Here is a 21,550-nt window from a genome sequence, read left to right on the forward strand (position 1 = left end):
TGTGTGTGTATATGTGTGTGTGTGCAATTAATCAGATTGATGGGAGGCCAGCACCCCCTCTTCCTGGTCATGTTCCATTAGCCTTGCCCCCCCACAGACACACACACACACAGATGTACATACAGAAGTGTGCATACAAATGCGCATAGACACACACACACACGACACATACACACACGACACAAACACACATTGCCCCTCTTGCCTGATGACAGGTGCCTGTAGTGCAACCCATTTAGTCCTCCATTAGCAACCCCACACACACACACACACACACACACACACATCCAAACTCCCCCACCCTCTGGGGCTGAGGACAGGGCAGTGTGTGTGTGTGTGTGTGTGTGTGTGTGTGTGTTTGCGTGTGTGTGTCTACCCTCTGATGGGCTTGGGTCTCCACAGTTGCTTTCCATCTCAATTGATTCATCAGCAGACGTGTTGGCAGGCCACAGTGGTCTCGGAGAATCACTAAATCTACCAAACAAAACGTCTCACACACACTGGCATCCCTTTGTGTTGGCCAGTGGGTAAAGAAGTCCTAGAGACTCTCAAACCAACTGAGCTGACCTATCTGAAGTGTCCAGCACAAATCTCCAGTTCATCACCACTAGTAGGTGTTCTCTTTGGGGAGCGAAGCCACAACCCTGCTGCTGTTCCACCAGGCGAATTGCAGGAGTTGGGACAACGCTTTGCTCAAACAATGAGAGCATTAGTTGAGTGATAATGAGGTTTATGGAGAACGTCAGAATTACATCTGCTTGTAGTGATTACATCGATTGATTCTGTCAGCAATTCAGCGATCGGCAAATTGGTAATACTGTTAACCTCATTTTTAAGTTCCGTTTCATGTTGTATAATATAAATATATATAATATGCCATTGTATATTATGTACAAAAGCCTATGAATATATTTTTTTATAACCATAAACACTAATTTCAGTATCCAACTTAATCAGTGGTCCTAGCAGATGCCACTGTTTTAAGTATGGCCTATACCAAAATGCGCTTTATTGTTGAATGTGTGTGTGTGTGTGTGGCAGTTTGGGGTCAGTGAGGAATCATTGTTGGTAGGGAAGTTGGTGGGTTCATGGAAACACTCAAGCCCATCTCTTATGAATATTCACAGAGATGGTCTGTGTCTTCCGTTTCCATAGCGACGGGCGCATGGGCGCCTGACGGGAAGACGAGGCGCGCTGCCGAGTGCAGTGGTTCCTGAGAGTGAGATCAACTCAGTGTGGAGAGTGAACACGTCAGAGAGAGAGAGAGATAGAGACGTGACAAAGATTCTTGTCTCAGGCAGTCGCTCAGTAAACGCTCATCAGAAATGCAAAGCAGAGAAGAGAAGACATTCTAGTATCATTTTAGTATCAGATAGATAGAGAATATTAAACAGACAGAAGAAAGCTGGCACCTGTTTTATAGCATAATTGGTTAGTCTTATTTATGATATAGATAGATACAGACCATCTCCCTCCCTTTCTCTATCTCTCTCTCTCTCCCTCTATCTATCTCTCTATCTATCTATCTATCTATCTATCTATCTTTCATTCTACTTTACTGTCTGTTGGTCGTATACCATTAAATGTAATTTTGAGATATTACATTTCATTTTTCTGAGACACACACTCAACTGACACACACTTAACTGAGTAGTGTGTTAGCACACTGCATCTACATCATTGCTGATTAATGCTGCTGAACGTTTAGGTGATGAGTTCGTCCCCAGGAATCAATGGCTTGTGACGTGTCTATAGCCATTACTAGGCAACGCTTGACTTCATCTTGATTCTGTTCTGAAATGTTAATAGCAACCCTTATGAAGTACTAAAGAAACCTTACATGGAAATGGACTTTTATTTTTACTCTCTTTCTTGGTATTTAAAGTAAGCTTATACTAACACATGCACAAGTTTAAGTTGGACATCAATAGCCATTCAATAGCCATTCAATCCAGCAGGAAGACACACAAAAGTTAACTCAATTTCAATTGGTAAATGCTTATTGTAGGTTGTTAAATCACTTGAAGCCCTTGTGAAATTATACGCTATTTTTGTTTCATCGAAAAAGGGGGAATCTGGAGGGCACAGGCGCCCCTAGCTACAGCCCTTACATGATCCACATTTAACCACACATTTTAGACATACTTTTTCATCAAGTACTTCAGGCCAGTTACAGAGTTCCAAACACATACGGAAATAGATGTTGTCTGTTTCGGAGTGCGGTAGTTTTCATTGGGTGTGACGTGGGTAGACATAGAATTGCTAATGATGTTTGTGCTTGACTCTTCTCACAAACTTAATCTCGGTGGTAGGAGAGATGCAAATCGAGATTTGATTTGAGTTCTCTGACAGCATGAGCAGGGGATGCAAACTGCTCTGGTTATATGAGAACAAGACACCATTTTTTTTGTTGCTAACAAAACAGCGCACACACTGGGAAATGTGAAGTTCAGGACTAGATCTAATTTTGCTCTACATTGTCATCTGCTATAACCAGCCTGACACAAGACTTAAATCTCAGTTGAATGCTTCGTTCACTTCTGAAGTAGCCTATTGGTACCTAAGCATATTTAAGTATCAAGGTATAATTGAAGTTTGTTTTTAAGAAATTTGATATATATTGCATCCCATATGAAAAGGTTTGTATGCAAAGTGGAAAGTTGATGATGAAGTCTTCAGTCAAATTGACGTCTCGCGCCAGCAGGCTGTCAGGCTAGGTTGAAGTAAGAGATCTGAAGGGAGGTCAGGAGATGGACTCTCAGGGTACAGATCATAAGTCCAATCGTTGCTCTTCTGTGTATGTATGTGTGTGTGTGTGTGTGTGTGTGTGTGTGTGTGTGTGTGTGTGTGTGGATGAGGACAGTCTGATATCCTTTAAAGCAGCACAATGTAGTTCTTTCACCTTAAAATAATGGCTTCAAACTCATATTGGTGCTACACTGACTTACAATACGGATAATGAAGTTTCTACATTGCCGATCTGTGCCCGTAACGCCTGGCAATGCACTATGTAACATTGTTTGTACACAATAGCTGAAACTAGTTTAGTTAGTTTAGTAGCTGGTGTGTCGTGTTGTATTTTATACAGTCTAAGTATAAGTATATATACTCTTTTGATCCCGTGAGGGAAATTTATCCCAATCCGTGAATTAGTGAAACACACTCAGCACACAGTGAACACACAGTGAGGTGAAGCGGACACTAATCCCGGCGCAGTGAGCTGCCTGCAACAACAGCGGCGCTCGGAGAGCAGTGAGGGGTTAGGTTAGGTTATGTGCTATAGTTTGCCATTAATTGAGGAGTTGTGAACTCTGATTAGCACCATGAGAATGTTCAGATCAATCGCTTTCACGTGATATATGAACATATAAGAACTAATTTTTAAAGGCTGACAAGATACGACACTAAGTTAGCGTAAGCTATTAGCTAAGTATAACATCAGCGCAAGCGTGAGTTAAATAGAAGAATGTCAGCGGATGCGTGAGTTAGCTGATAATCCGCTGGTAGATCCGCTGGTACAGTAGATTGGTTGCTACAGTATATGTCTCTGCAGCCAGATACTATGATACTATTGTTTTTATATGCTCACTTTTTCTCTCTCGCCATTTCTCTACCTCTCTCTCTCTCCTTCTCTTTTCTTTCTTACTCTCCCCCACCTCCCTGAAGAGTTTTCAGGGGAACACTTCTTTTCACGTCTGTCTGTCTCTGTTAAACCTGGCCTCTCTCGAGAGACCCAACCAATCATGTTTCGTCATTGTCATGTCTGTCACCTGACAAGGGCCTGTGAGGAGGAGGAGGAGGTCAAGTCATGCCAGCTCATCAAAGAAGATAAAGTTTTCTTTAATGTACTTCTATATTTGAAGAAGAAGGTCCCAGTAATGATGACTAGTTATTGCACATGCAGGCTAATAATCTGGATGTGGAGAGCTTGGCCTATCAATTGAATTGAATGCGTGCAACTGGCTGGATGGTTTCTTTTAAAGACCCCCTCTAATTAAAATGTTTTGCCTTAAAGGAGAATTCCGGAGATTTTTCACATAGATCTCTGTTCTGTCGGTACGAAATAAAGCAAAAAAAAATTGGTGCTACCTACCCTGCAGCCAACACCTAGAGCAGCCAGGCAGCTACAGTGCTACTGTACACTCTGATGGCATCTTTAAAATAATTTTCATTTTATCATGTATCGACAGAGTTTTCCTTTAACATAATGGTGTTTTTATATAACTCACAGCATATTAGCAGCTAAATAAGCAGTCAAGGCTATGCCTGAGTGTCCATCTAATACTCTCTGTGAATACCAAACGAAGCCAAGGTTTAGAGTTATATTGAAACCATTTTAAGTCTATAAAGGGATTTTTGTCACAAAAGAAGATTTCTAAATAAGTTTTCTAAAGGGTAATCAGTGGTTGGACAGAGAAGTGGAAGTGGTGTAGGAGGTGCAGCTTAATCAGTGGTGTGCTGGTGTGCTGAGGCGTTTTGTGTGTGTGTGTGTGTGTAGGGGGCAATGGTTGAATTGGGGGTGGAGACAGAGCCATTGGCGCAGGGAAGAGGGTGTCTGTGCCCACGCTGTGAGATCGAGCCCAGCTGCCAAGGTAAGCACTCTGCCATCATAAACACCAGCCCACACTGGCACCCTGCCACCAATGCCACTTGGTTGGCATTTAGGTGTGTGTGTGTTTGTATGTGAAGGGGTTTGGATCTAAATTGAAATGCAGGAGGCTCCTCCCGCTTGTCACAGTGCGTTTGCCCAAGGGAGACTCTGATCCTGTGTGTGTGTGTGTGTGTGTGTGCATGCTTGTGTGCCTGTGTGTGCATGTGTGCGTAGAGTTGAGAAGCTGAACGATGCCAATCTCCAGAGTACTGCTTTATCAATGAGGGAAAACACAGTCACACACATACCCCCCATCCAGCCAATCACAGTCTAGTGTCTCGTCCACTCTGTGACAGGGACTTCATTCACACCCAGACGCATTAGTCATCATTTATAAATTCACCAAATGATTCCCCAATGAAACTGGGAGATATTTTTAATGATGGTAGAAGTTATTCATTATTTCAGTTAAGGGGGCCTATTTTAGCGATCTAAAGCACATGGTCACTAGCGAATAGCTTAATTAAATTAAGTGGGTTGTCCAGTCCACATTGGGAGTGGTGTTGTTATCAAACATTGGACGGATGGCGCAACAAGCCGTTCCTATGTTTCTTAATCAGTCATGGGTGTGTTTCGGTCATTCCCTTTAACAGCAAGCAGCGCAACTTCAAACAGCGCATCGGTATTTTGATAGTCAGCGCAGCGGTGCATTTGAAGGAATCTGCTTGCACGCGAGACCATATGGAACAGTTATTCCACTAGACCATGCTTTACTAAAACCTAGCAGAGTATAACCTACACGCATCTGCACTCGTCTATTATTTGAACTCATTAGCAAAGTGAAACTAACTTCACCGTGGTGTCATAGTCAACGACAAAACAGTTATACACAGTTAGTTACTTTCTCTATTGAATGACAATGGGTTACCAATTAAAACAAAGCCTGAAAAAAGCCAGACTTACCCCAAAAATGTTCGAATGACTGAATAAAAAACCTAAGGACATTTATCCTGCAGAGGAACTATAGACTAGGTTTTTCGTGGTCAGTGGCGTAATGCTTTTTAGATGGTGTAAGATAACGATTTTTAGATAATGCGCCAGATCCCACCTTAGGTTGTTAAGTTGTTAACTTAAAAAAAGTGAAGTGCATGGTGCAAAACTCGTGTAAAATAGGAATAAACTTTGCATCGCACTTGAAGTCTGATAATCTGGTCTATTAATTGCTGTTCTGGTTGAAAGCTTTCTTTGGGAGAATAAGCTGGTTGGCCACTTTCTATTGGTGCCTACATTTCATTGACATCTTAATTTTATTATAAAGGTTATTTAAGCGTTATAACAGCTTCTTTACGGACTGAAGCAGAAACACTAGACTTATTCACTTTGTGAGATAGGTCTGGGAGCACTCCATTGGGGAATGTTTTCACTAGGATGATGAACCAATGAGCAACTAGAGGGGATGACGTTACGGTTTCAAAGGTGGCAGTGGTAGAGCCAGACGTCAAAGAATTCCAGCTGGAAGAATGTGTACTTATATTCAGCAAAGCCATTGTCTTTACTGCCAGTGCAGTTTATTAATAGTTTGCAAAGACTAGTGGCAAAGTAGAAAGTAACGTTAGGACTCCCTGATTAATGCTATTGTTTAAACCTATTATTAGTCTGTTACATGGTATAAAACTTTGTCGCCTGTTATTACTTTGAAGTGCATGTTGTAACTCTCTTAATATGTTATTACTGTTAATGATCTATTTTTGCATGGTAGCATACCTGCATACCTGTAACTTTATAATGCAGATATCTGTATGACTGTATTACTCTACAAATCTGTCACTGATAGTACTCTGTAGTGCTTGGTGTTACCTGTGGCACTTTCAAAGCCATGTTCTGGTACAAAAAACAAAACAAAAACACTTCTTTGAGAGGTAGAAGGGAAGTATTATCTGTAGTGCTCTTACAACTCAGGATGAATGCTAGCTGGAGTTTCATATGTCCTAAGACCAATCAATGGTTTATATCACATAAAAATGAAATAGAAATGGTTCAAAATGGTATGGTGCAGAATAGTTTTGTTTGATTTCGTTAATAATCGTTAAAAGACTTTTCTCTGGTTGCTGGGCTGAGCATTTGCTGCTTCAGATCTTCACTGGCTAGATTAGGACACTTCAGCACATCTGGGCTTGTTGAGGAAAAAAATGCAACCTGATTCCAAATGACTCATGTTGAAACAAAAAGACATAAAAGAGACATAATATCAAGTCCCACACAGCTCTGTTGCAACTCAACAACACCTGTTCAGAGTCTCTCAGAGGAGTTTCAGATGCTGCTATACAGTCCATGGGTTTGGTCTGGACCCTAACACAGATTCTTAAACTGTGTGTGTTTGTTTTTTGTGTGTGTGTGTATGTGTGAGTGAAGGAGTCTGTGTGTGTGTGTGTGTGTGTGTCTGTGAGAGAGAGAGAAAAAGAGAGACCGAGAATGAGTGTGTACTGTATGCGCGAGTGCTTTTGTTCCTCAGAGTGTAATCATCTGTTTGCTTTGCCTCTACAGCACCTGTACAGCGCCATCAAGAACGAGAAGCTCCAGTGGACCATGTGAGTGTGGCGTTGGCAATAAGACATCTCACCGTGTGTGTGTGTGTGTGTGAGTGACACTGTGTCATGTGACAACTACCATGTCAGCAGATTCTGTTGAATGTGTGACCTCTCTGACCTGCAGTACTGGCCACAGATTGACCTCTCGCTGGCACTCTGTTTTATTGGTGGTAGATCTCTAGCTTTCTGTCTCTCTCTCCTCCATCTCTTTCCTCTCTCTGTCTTCCTTCCTTCATTCATTATTTCTCTTTTTCTTCCATTTCTTTCTTTGACTTTTAGTGTCTTTCTTTGTGTGTGTGTGTGTGTGTGTGTGTGTGTGTGTGTGTGTGTGTGTGTGTGTGTGTGTGTGTGTGTGTGTGTGTGTGTGTGTGTGCGTACGTGCATGTGGTGTGTTTGTCTGTAGTGGTCTGGGGAGAGTTACCACTGCACCCTGTCTCTAGCAATCACTTGATTGTGTGTGTGTGGATAGCAGTAGAAATGCACACGCAAGGCATGCAACAACCTATTCACATTAATGTAAGGGATAATGGATGAGACTGTGTTTGTGTATCAAAGAATAATGGACACAGCATTATTTTCTGCTACAAATGTTGCGAGGCCTACTATCCTGCTTATAACATGGTTGCCTCTCTTACCACATGTGACTGACTGCAGGTATATTTTCCCCTTTTTCATTTCTGGAAATTCTTTCCATCTCTTCATCAATCATGCTGCTAGTTCTGGATGCTTGTTTCTATGGCTAAAGCACTTTAGCACTTTGCACTTTGGGTTTGTGTAATGGTAGCACATTTTGTCATAAAAAGCAACAGAAGGTTTATTTCAGAATGATATGGTCAGAAACTAGAGCTTATCATTAGGTGTGCAAATTTAGTTGACATTCTAAATAACATGCAGCCACAGAGAATTCAAACACACACACGAACACACCCACACACACCCACACACACACACACACACACACACACACACACACACACACACACACACACACACCATTACAACTCTAGGCACACATTGGTTTATTAGCATGTCCATTAAAGGTGCTCTAAGCGATGTCACACGTTTTTGAATTTTGTCAATTGCACAGGAGGGAGGGAGTAGCGAGCTAGCTCTCTGTTTTGTTTAAACGTCAACAGAAGTGACGTTGCCAAACATCGTTTATAGCACCTTTAATGCCATTATGTGATCAAGAACAGACAGTTTCTTTCTCGCGAGCACACACACAGACAGACACACACACAGACACACACACAGACACACGTAGATGCATCTATACGAAGTAACTGGTAATTAGTGGTCCTTGCTGACGATGCTGGCGTGCTGATGTGTTCATTAGGGGGGGGCGAGGCGCCATGGCTGTGTGTGTGTGTGTGTGTGTGTGTGTGTGTGTGTGTGTGTGTGATGGAGACGTTAGTGTGTCAGAGACTGCTATTCAGGAGGCCCAGCGAAGCTCACCAGCTCGGGCTCCAGCTCTCGCGCCCTCACTCCCTCGCTCGCTCCCCAAGCTTTGTTGCCATAGTTACGGCTCCATGGCTACAGTTCCATAGCTACAGCTTTGTTCTTTGCTGCCTCCCCCCTTGGTTGCTTCGAACAAGCTTACACACACACACATGCAGACTCACACTCTGTGTCTCTCTTTCTCTCTCTCTCTCTATCACTCCCCCTCTCTCACACACTTATGGACACACACACACACACACACACACACACACACACACACACACACACGAATATGTGTATACACTCACATCACAGGTGCACCCACACAGATACTTGGTTCTAGAACACGCATTCAAACACATGCATACATCCACGCACATATCCACACACATACACACACACACACTCTGTCTCTCACTCACACACACACACACACACACACACACACACACACACACACACACACACACATAGATCTGCATGTACACTCACTTCACAGGTGCTCCCACACACAAGCTTGCTCTCAAACTCAAACACACAAAAATGCTCACTCATACACACATAGATGCAGATGATAATACTCATATTCTCTCCCCCATACACACACACACACACACACTCTCACACACACACACACACACACACACACACATATATGTTCTCACACTCTCTCTCGAACTCCTTTAAAGGTTTGTGTTTGTACCGGGAGGAGAGGGTGTGACCGCGGCCTCCCACCATCCTCCTTAAAATAGCGCGGCTCCCTGCGCGGCTCGAGACGGGTCAGAGGAACCCGGAGAGAGGGAGAGAAAGGGAGAGAGAAAGAGAGAGAATGAGAGAAAGGGAGAGAGAGTACAATCATCATCAGCAGCAGCAGCAGCAGCGGTGCCCTGAGCTTGGCCATAAAAATACAACACATGACGCAGGAACGGGGTGCCCACACTCACAAACACACACACACACACACACACACACACACACACACACACACACACACACACACACACACACACAATCATATGCATACACACACAGACACACCACACACCACACACACACAATGATATGCCCACACGGACCTCAAACACACACACACACACACACACTAACACACATAGTAGTTGCTACTGCTGTTGTTGCCTGGACTCATCTCACCGATTGCCATGACTGGTGTCATGAGTCATGAATGTATTTTGATTTGCTGTCTGTTTTCTATCGAAAATTTAGTGATTTACACACACACACACACACACACACACACACACACACACACACACACACACACACACAGGGTCCACTCTGTCCTGTAAGTCTGCACAGATCTCACACACATGGATCAAATGGTGTGGGAATTGTGCTCTCCCCTCATCTCTCCCCGCTGCCTCGCTCCCTATCTCTATGTGCTGTTTTTATGGCAAGCACAGCAGATTCCCATCAGATATGTGTGTGTGTGTGTGTGTGTGTGTGTGTGTGTGTGTGGATACTGAGGTAGGAAAAGACAGTATAGGAGAGAGGGAAAGTGAAGAGATGAGAGAAAGAGGAGAGAGTGTGAAAGAGGGAGAGGCAAAAAAGAGAAGAGAGAAAGATGACGAGAAGAGGAGAAAAAGAGGAGGTGAAAGAGAGTGGGGAGAGAGATAGAGGAGGGAAGATTGAGTACGGGTGGGGGATAGAGGAGGGAAGATTGAGTACGGGTGGGGGGGGGGGAGAAGAGAAGAAAGAAGGACAAATGAAAAAATGGGGGAGTGCAAGATGGGAGCGAAGATGAGGACGAGGAAGATATCAATCTGTGAGGAGGGACGATTCAGATCAAAGAGAGACAGATAGAGGAAGAAATGACATATACATTACTTCCTACATTACTTCCATTTCCCACCACACACTGGGTGTGTGTGTGTGTAGCAGAGGAATATAGTCCTTATACATGTCCCTTGGCTGTACTTATGAGTGTGTGTGTGTGTGTGTGTGTGTGTGTGTGTGTCCATCCCTTGCTGCATGTTCTAAGTCTGTTCACAGCTTTAATATGTATAGCATATATCTCTTAGTGTGTGTGTGTGTGTGTGTGTGTGTGTGTGTATGTTTGAGTAATGTCACACATGTATGAGAGTATGTTACCTTATGTTAGTTAAGTTGAAACATGCTATCAGATTGCTATCAGATTGATTACACTCATCAGTCTGCAACTAGAATGCTAATAATGATAACAGGAGCAACAACACAAACACATTTTTCATGTCCATCTGCTTGGACCTCAAAGATGTCCTCCTAGTGCAACACATGATTCATATGCCTTGTGTTAGATGGGTGCATTCTGATGGTGTCATTGGTGGTGTGCCTTCTTTATCTTCCAACCAAATCAGCCTAGGTGACATGATGATGATGGTGATGATGATGGTGATGGTAGTTGTAGTGTTAATGTTGGATCCATTGGTGTGCATGAATTCACAGTTTTTGCATGGATGGTGATAATAGCTGTCCCCTTTTCTACCCATATGGCTGTTGTGGAGATTTTGGCGGTCTAGGTTTGTTTATGTGTGAGCATTCATTACAGTGCAATGATTGAGTCTATTGTGTACGGTGTATGCACAGTGTATAGTTATGTGTGAGGTGTGAGATAAAAGTTCTGTGTGTGTGTGTGTGTGTGTGTGTGTGTGTGTGTGTGTGTGTGTGTGTGTGTGTGCGTTCTTGCGTTCCTCGTATGTGCTGTAGTGTTGTGTGGGAAGAATGGTGCTGTGAGCTGATTGGCATGTTTTATAGAAGACGTGTGTGTGTGTGTGTGTGTGTGTGTGAATGCGCACTTGTGCCAGCGGAAGTGTCCCAATGGTCATGTCACTGTGTGTGTGTGTGTGTGTGGTGTGTGAGTGTATGTGCGTGCATGGCTGTGTGTGTATGTGTGAGTGTATGTGTGCGCAAGCTGTATGTGTGTGTGTGTGTGTGTGTGTGTGTGTGTGTGTGTGTGTGTGTGTGTGTGTGTGTGTCCTCAGTGGAGGCTCAGGTGTGAATGAGGTGGCCTGTTCTCATTAGCCACTGGTGCAGCTGGGAGTCTGCTGTCTTCCCAGCATGCTCTGCTCTCCCTACCCAGCATGCCGAGCGGCAGACCTAATCATGATGCTGTGGAATAATTACACCCTTCACCCCACTGCCTCTCTCTTTCTCTATTTCTTTCTTTCTCTCATTCTCTCTCTTTCCTAGTTCCTCTATAGTACCTATGTCTAAATCTCTCTCATTCTCTCTCTCCTCTCTGTCTCCTTCTCTCTCTCTTTCTTTCTCCCCCTCCTGCTTTCTCTCTACCCGTTATCCTGACCACCATGTGTCTCTTCTGTCCTTGTCACTTACACATTCTCTCCATTACTCTCTCTTTTCTCCTTTCCTTTCTCTTATTCTCTCTCTTCTATCTTTCCTTCTTTCTCACTCTCTCCTTCTTCTTTTGTTCTCATGTCTTTTCCTCTTCCCCTCCTCCCCTCCTTCTATCTCTCTCCCACACCTTCCTTGCTCTATCCCTTTCTCTCCCCTATTCCTCTCTTTCTCTCTGTCCCTTGACCTTGCTCTATCCCTTTCTCTCCCCTATTCCTCTCTTTCTCTCTGTCCCTTGACCTTGCTCTATCCCTTTCTTTCCCCTATTCCTCTCTTTCTCTCTGTCCCTCGACCTTGCTCTATCCCTTTCTCTCCCCTATTCCTCTCTTTCTCTCTGTCCCTTGACCTTGCTCTATCCCTCTCTCTCCCCTATGTCTCTCTCTCTCTCTCTTGTTTCTCCCTCCCTCACTGTTCTGCCCTTATCTGTTCCCCAGTTTCCATCTCTGACCCTTATTCTTTCTTCTCTTCTCAGTTTATCTTACATTTGTCCACAAGTCGCTTTGTCTTTCTCTCCATTCCCTCCTCCTCTTCTTTCTCTCCATTTCCTCCTCTTCTCTCTATCCATTCCCTCCTCTTCTCTCTATCCATTCCCTCCTCCTCTTCTCTCTACTGTACAGTACGTATATCTCTTCTTTTCTTTTTGCGTCCTGTATGTACATAAGTTTCATCTTTCTCTCCTGCGTTTCACCTCTGTCCTTTATCTGCCTCCCCTCTCTTTTTTTCTGAACCCCTCTTGCTGTCCCCCCACCTGCATCTCTCTCTCTCTCTCTCTCTCTCTCTCTCTATCTCTTTCTCCTCCTTTGTTCCTTTTTACCTTTATCCATTTATCTCTTTCTCCCTCTGTCTCTCTGTCCTTTCTCACCCCTTTCTTCCTTTGTCTCTCTCTCCTCCTTTGTTTCTCTATCCCTCCATCTCTGTTTCTGTTTCTCTCCCTCTCCTCTCTCTTTCTGTTCTGTTGGAGTGCGGGTGGGTTTCAGGCAGGCTGCTGGTATCCAGGCAACAGGCTCCATGTCTGCGCCACATGTCGTTTCTCTCTCTCTCTCTCTCTCTCTCTCTCTCTCTCTCTCTCTCTCTCTCAGCTCTTCCTCACTCTGAACAGGGTTAACCGCCACCACTCTCCATTGGTCACTCATATCACCGTGGTGACGGTAGAGTTCAGAACCCATTTCTGTGTGTGTGTCTGTGTGTGTGTTTTGTGCATGTCTGTGTGAAAGAGAGAGAGAGTCTACATGTGTGTGTGTCTGTGTGTCTGTGTCTATTTATAGTGCATGTTTTAATTTGGTGATGTCCTTTAATAGACGGCAGGAAAAGGACCTGTCGACCTCACCTGGTGAATCAGCTCTCTGAACACTGTTTTTTTTGGCGGGAAGGGGGGGGGGGGGGGGTTGTGACCTTGTCCTACTTATTTATGTGAGTTGAGTTTTTTTGTTGAGTTTATTTGTGTGTTTGTGTATGCGCGTGTCGGTGCTGTCGAGTTGAAGATCAAAGCCTCTGGTTCAGCTAGCGTGTGGTCAGACATGCATCTAGTTAGTGGAACTCCGGAGACTCCTCAGGATTGCGAGCCGGAGCTCGAGATGGGAGATGGAGACTTAGGTCCTCCCAGCTCTCTGCCTTTGATAAAAATAGGATGTAAAAAGCACCGAGTGCTTAATGAGTCGAAGCAGAGATAGATCAAAACACACTTATGCAGGAGGGGGAAAAAAACACACATCCCCCTCAAAAGTGCTAGCAGGACTCCTGCCCTACATCTTCTCCCATTAATTATTTTTGAATCCTGCACCCGTGACTTTTGGCCTGCACAGCGCACATACTCCATGCGCTTGGTGTGTTGGCTCATGAATGCTGACCTGTATTAGAGCAACACTGCACAACTTGCCATTTTTTGATGAATGTTTTTATGAACTTTCTATGGGCAGCTGCTTTTATCGTCATATTTGAATTTTGGATAGTGTTTGTGGTCATGTGAAGGAAAGATTCCCTCTAGCCATCTGGAATAAGCAGTTGTGTGGTTCAAATGAGAATCTGCCATAGAAATGTAAGAACATTTTTCTCTGCAACACCAAATGACCAGTGACCCATGACCAGTTAACTTTTATCAGTGTCAACTGTGATGGTGATGTTTGGTTTTTTTTTGGCAGGTACAGTAGCTTCCTAATTTTAGAACCCAAGCTCCTTAATGTTTCTATGATAAGCATAAATAACTTGTTGTTTGTTGTGTTTATTTAGCTGTTTATTTCTTTTTTTTAATCGTGTGACCGTTTCAAACAAAAAATCCGAACTCCATACAAAGGCATTAATCAAACAGAAACAGATAGTTGTTTGATTTCAAAATCTTTTTGCTGCTCAGATCTATACAAAAGCCAACATGGTTCCACCTTTAATGAGTCTCCATCCAGGACCATGGAGGGGGGAGTCGACTTCGAGCACCCAGAGCTGTAGCAGATAGAAAGGAAGACCAGGGACTGAGGCTGGTTAGTGTCCCCAGCAGGGGAGCATGGTGGCTGGGGAAGCAGGAGTAACGTGAGCCATGCTCCTCTGTGATTACTGGCTCCCAAGGAGCGCCCAGCCAGCAGATGGGGACTAATTAAGATATTGTTCGTTAAAACAGGGCCTCCAGACCTGATGGATGAGTAGGAACCAGATGAGAGAACGCCGTTTGCGGCCCAGAGGCACGAGATGAGAGAGACAATGCGTTTTGAGTGAAAAGTTTGGAGAGTTTGGAGACATTGAAAGTATAGTTTCTGAGTCTGGCAAAAGGTTGTGTTGATTTAAGCTCAACAGCCAATCAAATTGCACCTTCTCTTTGTTTCCCAGAGCCATGACTGACATGTCCTCAAAATCTAAATATGTACTCTCAAACATCTTTCTGACATCTACTCTATGTCTTATTTGGCAGTCCAAATAAGTCCATACTGGAAGCTAACATTTCTTTTTCCATGCAGATGGACTGCAAACAGTGAATTTGGAATACATTGGTTTCCTCTGCTGCATTCTGAAAATCTGCTATCTTATTGGCTGATAAGCTCCAGCTGGAATCTCATTTGTATCTGCAAAGGGTATATAGTCACTAATTCAGGAGTTATGTCATTTCCATTGTTCCTTTTTGCCCAAGTTTCTCTGCATTAATAACTGTCTTTATTTCAGTCATATTTTTTTTTTTGTGATGCACAATTCAGGGCACTGATTTTATTTCCATGGCTCATCCAGTGACCCTTAGGCTCTGCTACTGCCGAGCAAGCACACTTTGCATTTTCTCTGCGGAAATGCAGTCTAGTATATTTACAGTATGTTAGTACAATTAAGTTGCAGGTTCAACCCTTTTGTGGTAAACTGGTCATTCATTGAAAGGGAGTTCACCATGAAGTCAGCTCTTTCTAGAACCCTCTCTGCCCCAAAAAGCGTGTTGGGCTAAAAAAGTATTTTAGTTCCTCCAGAGAGTTGTCCCAGTGCTGGAGACTGATGTTGGCCTGTAAGGCCTGAACTCCTCACAGGGATTCCCAAAGGTGTCGAAAGGGAATCTCAGATAGAGACAAATCTAAGATTGCTCCTTTTTCCCTTTTTCCCAGTTTCAACAGTGGACGGGATGTCTTCTTTTTTATTTTTCAAAGTAGGCCTACCAGTGTTTTCTCTGATGGAAGCTGCTGCAGGCCTTGCTGCGTTTTCTACCTGTTGAACTAATGCACTTGAGAACAGATGACTGTGTGTGTGTGTGTGTGTGTGTGTCTCGCAGAACCCATTGGATTTCTAATCATTGCATCGACACAACACAGCCTCAAGGTTAAACCTCTGCTGCAGTAGCCTCTTCACACACACACACACACACACACACACACACACACACACACACACACACACACACACACACACACACACATTTTGAGAAAAGCAGGAACAGCGACTTGTCTCCCTTGGTGAGACGAATCAGTGTGACTCTATCTGAAAGGCTGCAGATGGCTCTGTCCACTCATACATACACACACACACACACACACACACACACACAGGCTGTGTCTACTTGGATTACACACACAGAGGCTGTGTCTAAATCACAGACACACACACACACACACACACACACACACACACACACACAGACACGCACATACACATTCCATCGGCTTCTCAGTCCACACACACATGCAAACACAACATATTCCACAGGCCTCTAAGAGCCATCAAGGACTAGCCAGTCTTTTAGTCCCGTGTGGTGGGACAAAAAAATACAAGGGGAGAAAAAGCGATCGATACGGTCACTTTCATGCCAGCAGCCTTTTGATCAAGTAGAGTGGCTCGTTAGTTGACACAGAGGGGAACAGGAGAGAGGGGGAGAGAGAGAGGAAGAGAGAGGATGAGTGAGCTTGAGAGATGAAAAAGAGAAACAAGGACTAGAGAGTGCAGCAGTTGTGTTGGTCTGTAAGGAGGACAGTTTTCCTTTAGGCAGGTGCCGTGTGATGATCACAGCCAGAGCAGAGGGATGAAATGATTTCAGCTGGTGCTTCAGATTGAAGAAAAGTTTCTCCAGATGCCTAAGAGAGGGACCCCATGGCTTTTTCCTTAGCATTCATTATATGAGGGAGATGGCTGGCACGTTCCTCTCTCAGTCTTTTAAACGGACACCAGGCAAGCCTGATGCTTTTTCTCTACGAAACTCCCCCTCGCTCGGTCTGAAGCTCTTTTCCTTTTCTTTGCGTCTTCTGTCAAGGGTTTTCGCTGCTTCTTCGCTGGCTCTGCCATTATACACACATTTGCAACAATCTCTAGCGTTTCGTTAGCCTGCCTCTGTGCTGTAAACTGATCCTGCTTCGGTCGGCGGGTAGGATACACCGAACTTGCAAGTGGGATATTCTTTCTACAGGCAGTAGGGGCGGGCGAGAGAGCCTTCATTCGCCCCGTAATGAGTCATTTAACCATATACCGACTTACGAAGATGATTAATTAACACGAAAACGTTGCCTGGTGTCCCTTTAAAAATAATTGAAGCTCAGTTGATGTGGTACTGTATTTAAGACAAAGGTTGTCGCCATGCTCAGTCCTAAAATGTCTTAGAGATATATGTACATTTATATATATAATCAGCATGATCAGCGCCTTTGCAGAAACTACACGCTGTGCTTCATTTTTTATGTGGTATTTATCTCTGAAAGTTTCTCTCATTGACACATTTAATGACAATTTGGATTACACATTTTTCACCACCAAATAGAGGCCAGTTTCCCCCTGACCCTCCCATGAACACATAATATATATGACACAGAAAAATATAACTAGCTATTCTCCACAGTCTGCCGTTTTACCAAATTGCGGTCTGTCCGTACATACCATGCCATGTTTTTACATACACGTTGCGATGGAATTGTTGCTTTTGTCAGGAGCTCTTTGGTGTCCAGGGTGGAAGTCAGTTGAAAAAAAGTCCATACCAAGGCACTCATTGAGTTAAAAAGTCCATACCAAGGCACTCATTGAGTCAAAAAGTCCATATCAAGGCACTCATTGAGTTAAAAAGTCCATACCAAGGCACTCCTTGATTTAAAAAGTCCATACCAAGGCACTCCTTGATTTAAATTGTCTTCACTGGCTCAAGCCAGTTTTAAACTGTCCAGTTTTAAACATGTCAGTTAAATACAGATATTTTAACTCAATGAGCGCCTTGATTTGGAGACTTTTTTTTCTCCATTTTGTCAAGTCACAAGTGCAGTGGATTAGAGTAGGCAGGTCACGCAGCCCAACATGAGAGTCCACACAAAAAGCAGATTACAGAGCCACACTCCATCTTTAAACAGTGTCGGGCAGAAAAAGTGCTGCCATATAATATCCTGCCGTGTATTCCCTCTGCCAGTGCACTTCACACAGATGATTTCAGCTGGTTTAGTGATTAAATGGTTGGACCCATATTTGTGGTAGGACTTTTACTCTCTGAAGCACAGTATAGCTATAGCTCAGGTAGAGAAGTCTTTGGGCAAACCAGAAGGTTGCTGGTTCGAGCTCGGCTCCTCCTGACCATCTTGGAAGTGTCCCTGAGCAAGATGCTGAACCCCCAGACTGCTCCCTCCATCATTGGGCTATGAGGATGAGTGAAAATGAGTGATTGTGACGCATAAAATTGTAAAGTGCTTTGAGCCCTCAGAAAATGTAATGTGATTGTGACAGTTATACACTGAACTGGCTGTTGTGGGTGATGCAAAATTTCCATTTTGTTTTCCACTTTCATTAGGCCGAGTGAGGGACGCCTCAAAGTGCTTTGAGCCCTCAGATGAGTAATGTTCTTAAGGAAAGCTGAAACAAAAGAAGTATATTTGAGAGTCATTTCTTCACAAACAATGTAATGTAATGTTTATTGGACATCTGGTTAAACAGTTATACCACTGAACTGGCTGTTGTGGGTGATGCAAACCGGGTGTGAAAAAGCAATGCACTAAAAGGAAGTGAAGCATAAAAATGTTCAGATGGAATATGGACGTGAGGTGTAATTGAATTTTATCTCTGTGGATGTAACACTGTGGATGTCAATCGGATGATAAAGATGATGATGATGATGATGATGAAGATAATGATCGCAAACATGAGCACTTAATTAATTAGTGTGTGTCTGATCCTGTTTTCATTTGCACTACTAAAGGTTGTAATGGACTTAATTTTGTCTGAACAGATGTAGCATCATAGAGAGAGATGATGGTTGTAAGGATGATAGTCATTGCCTAACAGTCTGTAAAAGGAGAATTACTCTGAAGATGCACTCTGACCTGACGTACGTGTGTGTGTGAGAGAGTGGTTAGGGGGGTACAATAAAAGTGGACAGTGTGACTTATTTGTGCGTGCGTGGTGCGTGTGTACGTACGTGTGTGTGTGTGTGTGTGTGTGTGTAGCTGAGGAGAATTACTGGATCAGTGAATTGTTTGTGCTTTAGGGAATGAGAAATTTGATAGCCTGACTTACCTAATTGCTTTTTTAGATCATCATTGTCATTGTAATCCTCTGACGTATTTCTCTGTGTGTGTGTGTGTGTGTGTGTGTGTGTGTGTGTGTGTGTCTCCCCAGAGATGAAGAGGAGCTGAGGAAGTCCTTCTCTGAGCTGGGTGATTGTCGTGGCAACTCGTCTTCGCGTGATGGGGACACTCCCCACTCTGGAGCTCTGCTCTACAAGAACGGCTTTCTCATCCGCAAGGTCCACGCCGACTGTGACGGCAAGAGAAGTATGTGTCACACCACGTCCTATGGCATCACACACTACTAGCCCGTGCACTGACAAACGTATACCGGTACTCAACAAAATAGACATTGATATAGATAAACACTTCTGAATGGATGTAAATGTGTAGGATTTTATCTACACACAGTAAGTCTTTGCAGTATGCACTTATTCTAAATCAATCTGTAATGTATATGTCGGCATATGTCACATTTCTAAATAATGGGACCTAATATAAATGTCAGGCAAAGTTGGGCAATGAGCAAAGTGTCTCTTGCATGGTATGACATGTGGGAGCACGTAGCTGACCCACCAATAATTGTGCTTGTGGTATTAAATTAGTAAAATAGATTTGGCCAAGTTATTGAATTGGCTTCAGGTACAGACTTTAGACTTTGCACTTTGCTCGACAGTACATTTAAATAAGGCCCCCAATGTATGTTCCCACATATACAGCATCATTTACACATCCAACATATTTGCTCTTAATCTGAAAACCAATACAGAAAAATCTGATGCTGTATGCATGTTGCTTAGAGTATAGACATTGGTGTGTATACTGTATATTTGTGTTTGGTTTTGTGTTAACCCAGCATGATGACAAGTCATGAAAGGTGTTTTAACACACACACACACACACACACACACACACACACACACACACACACACACACACACACGGCCAGCTGTTAGTGTTGTGTTGTGTTGCTGCCTAGTCTCCCTGTATTAAAACACTGCAGTGGGAATCCACAGCACGAGGCAGGAGCCAGGAAGACGAAGAGATGTATGACTTTAACTAGGTTACCTCCTTAATGAATACATTAAGTGTGACAGCACAGGGTTTGTGCAGGCTTCAAGACTTTTTTCCACTTTTTGGGAGGACCTCAGATGATGAAGTGTGGCTGTGGATATAGCTACTAGATATTATAATACATTTACAGCAGTGTGTTTATTATGTTTATTAGGTATTTAGTATTTAAAAAAGGTCTGACTTTGCTTTTAAACCTGGTTTTTAAAGTTCTTGGTTATGTCATTGATGTACAGTATAAATATAAACCATAGACTGAATAGGTATAAAAATGTACTCTGTTTCTGAAAAGCATCACCCTTGTTCCTACAATCCTTTCGTGTTGTGTTTTGGTTCTTGTTCTGTCAGCGCCACGTGGCAAGAGAGGATGGAAGACCTTCTATGCGGTTCTAAAGGGTGCAATCCTCTACCTGCAGAAGGTGAGTCTCACTTCTCCAGGTGTGTGGGGCAATTCCACGCAAAACTCGGCTCACGTCACGTCGATAACGCAAACTAAATACCATTGCATTGTGTTGCCATTATGGATGTGACAGTTTTGCATGGAATTGTCCTGTGGTAGAGGTATGAGCATAGACACTCAGTCAGCCCTCACTGTCACAAAAACAAAGAAAAAACATGATGGCCCCACGCTCTGTTCATGTTGCTTTAAAATGAAGCCTAAAGGCTGGTTTCCTGTACAGGGAATGACACTAATCCAGATTAAAAGAGTACTTCAGTGAAAGTCTCTTTTATAGTGACTCAATGAAAAGAGCTTTTATAGTCTCGGCCCTTTAATGTTTTCATCCTTGGGTCTCTTGTCAGGGAAGATCCAGGGAAGGTAAGAGCACCTACTAAGCATGTTTGGGAGGAAATACCTAGTGTGAGTGGAGACTCAGCTTTTTGGCTGGTGGTCAGGTGTATGTGCTCTCCACTCGGTGGGGCAACAGGAGGGCAGTAGCACAGCTTGCAGTGGACTCCTCTTTGGACCAGAGGGCATTTTCATCAGGGTGTGTTTTTACTGTAGCACTGGCATCGGCCCGGCCCTTCCATATGGATGGGCCGTCTTGGCCTTGGCCACAGGTTGGCACGGGTTGGCATAGGTTAGCATTGGCACTGGCAAGGCCAGTGGGTTTGGTCAGCGGTTCCGTGTTGGGCCGGACGCGTGACCATGATGTCATTTGTGCCCCACCACAACCCCTAAGTGGTGCCACAGCCGTCCAGACATGAGGTCATCGGCTGGGCTCCGTGAACAGACAGGGTGTACTGCTGTAACCTCTGATGGGTTTAAATCATGCCAGAGATGCGTCAAGGTCAGGGTTCGTGCGTGCGTGCGTGCGTGCGTGCGTGCGTGCGTGCGTGCGTGCGTGCGTGCGTGCGTGTGTGTGTGCGTGCGTGCGTGGGTGCGTGCGTGCGTGCGTGCGTGCGTGCGTGCGTGCGTGCGTGCGTGCGTGCGTGCGTGCGTGCGTGCGTGCGTGCGTGCGTGCGTGCGTGCGTGCGTGCGTGCGTGCGTGCGTGCGTGCGTGCGTGCGTGCGTGCGTGCGTGCGTGCGTGCGTGCGTGCGTGCGTGCGTGCGTGCGTGCGTGCGTGCGTGCGTGCGTGCGTGCGTGCGT

The 21,550-nt window shown here is 44.1% G+C and overlaps 1 protein-coding gene across 2 annotated transcripts in view; it reads left to right on the forward strand.

Moving 5' to 3' along the window:
• LOC125287127 (PH and SEC7 domain-containing protein 1-like) overlaps positions 1-21,550 on the forward strand; it is a 96,507-nt gene that overhangs the window by 67,325 nt on the left and 7,632 nt on the right. For both annotated transcript variants that reach the window (XM_048232660.1, XM_048232661.1), the window contains 3 exons: positions 7,136-7,179; positions 19,003-19,157; positions 20,310-20,380. In XM_048232660.1, the coding sequence (XP_048088617.1) occupies positions 7,136-7,179; positions 19,003-19,157; positions 20,310-20,380 (270 nt within the window). The remainder of the gene's footprint in view (positions 1-7,135; positions 7,180-19,002; positions 19,158-20,309; positions 20,381-21,550) is intronic.

This window comes from Alosa alosa, chromosome 22 (assembly GCF_017589495.1).
Source record: "Alosa alosa isolate M-15738 ecotype Scorff River chromosome 22, AALO_Geno_1.1, whole genome shotgun sequence".
NCBI lineage: Eukaryota > Metazoa > Chordata > Actinopteri > Clupeiformes > Clupeidae > Alosa > Alosa alosa.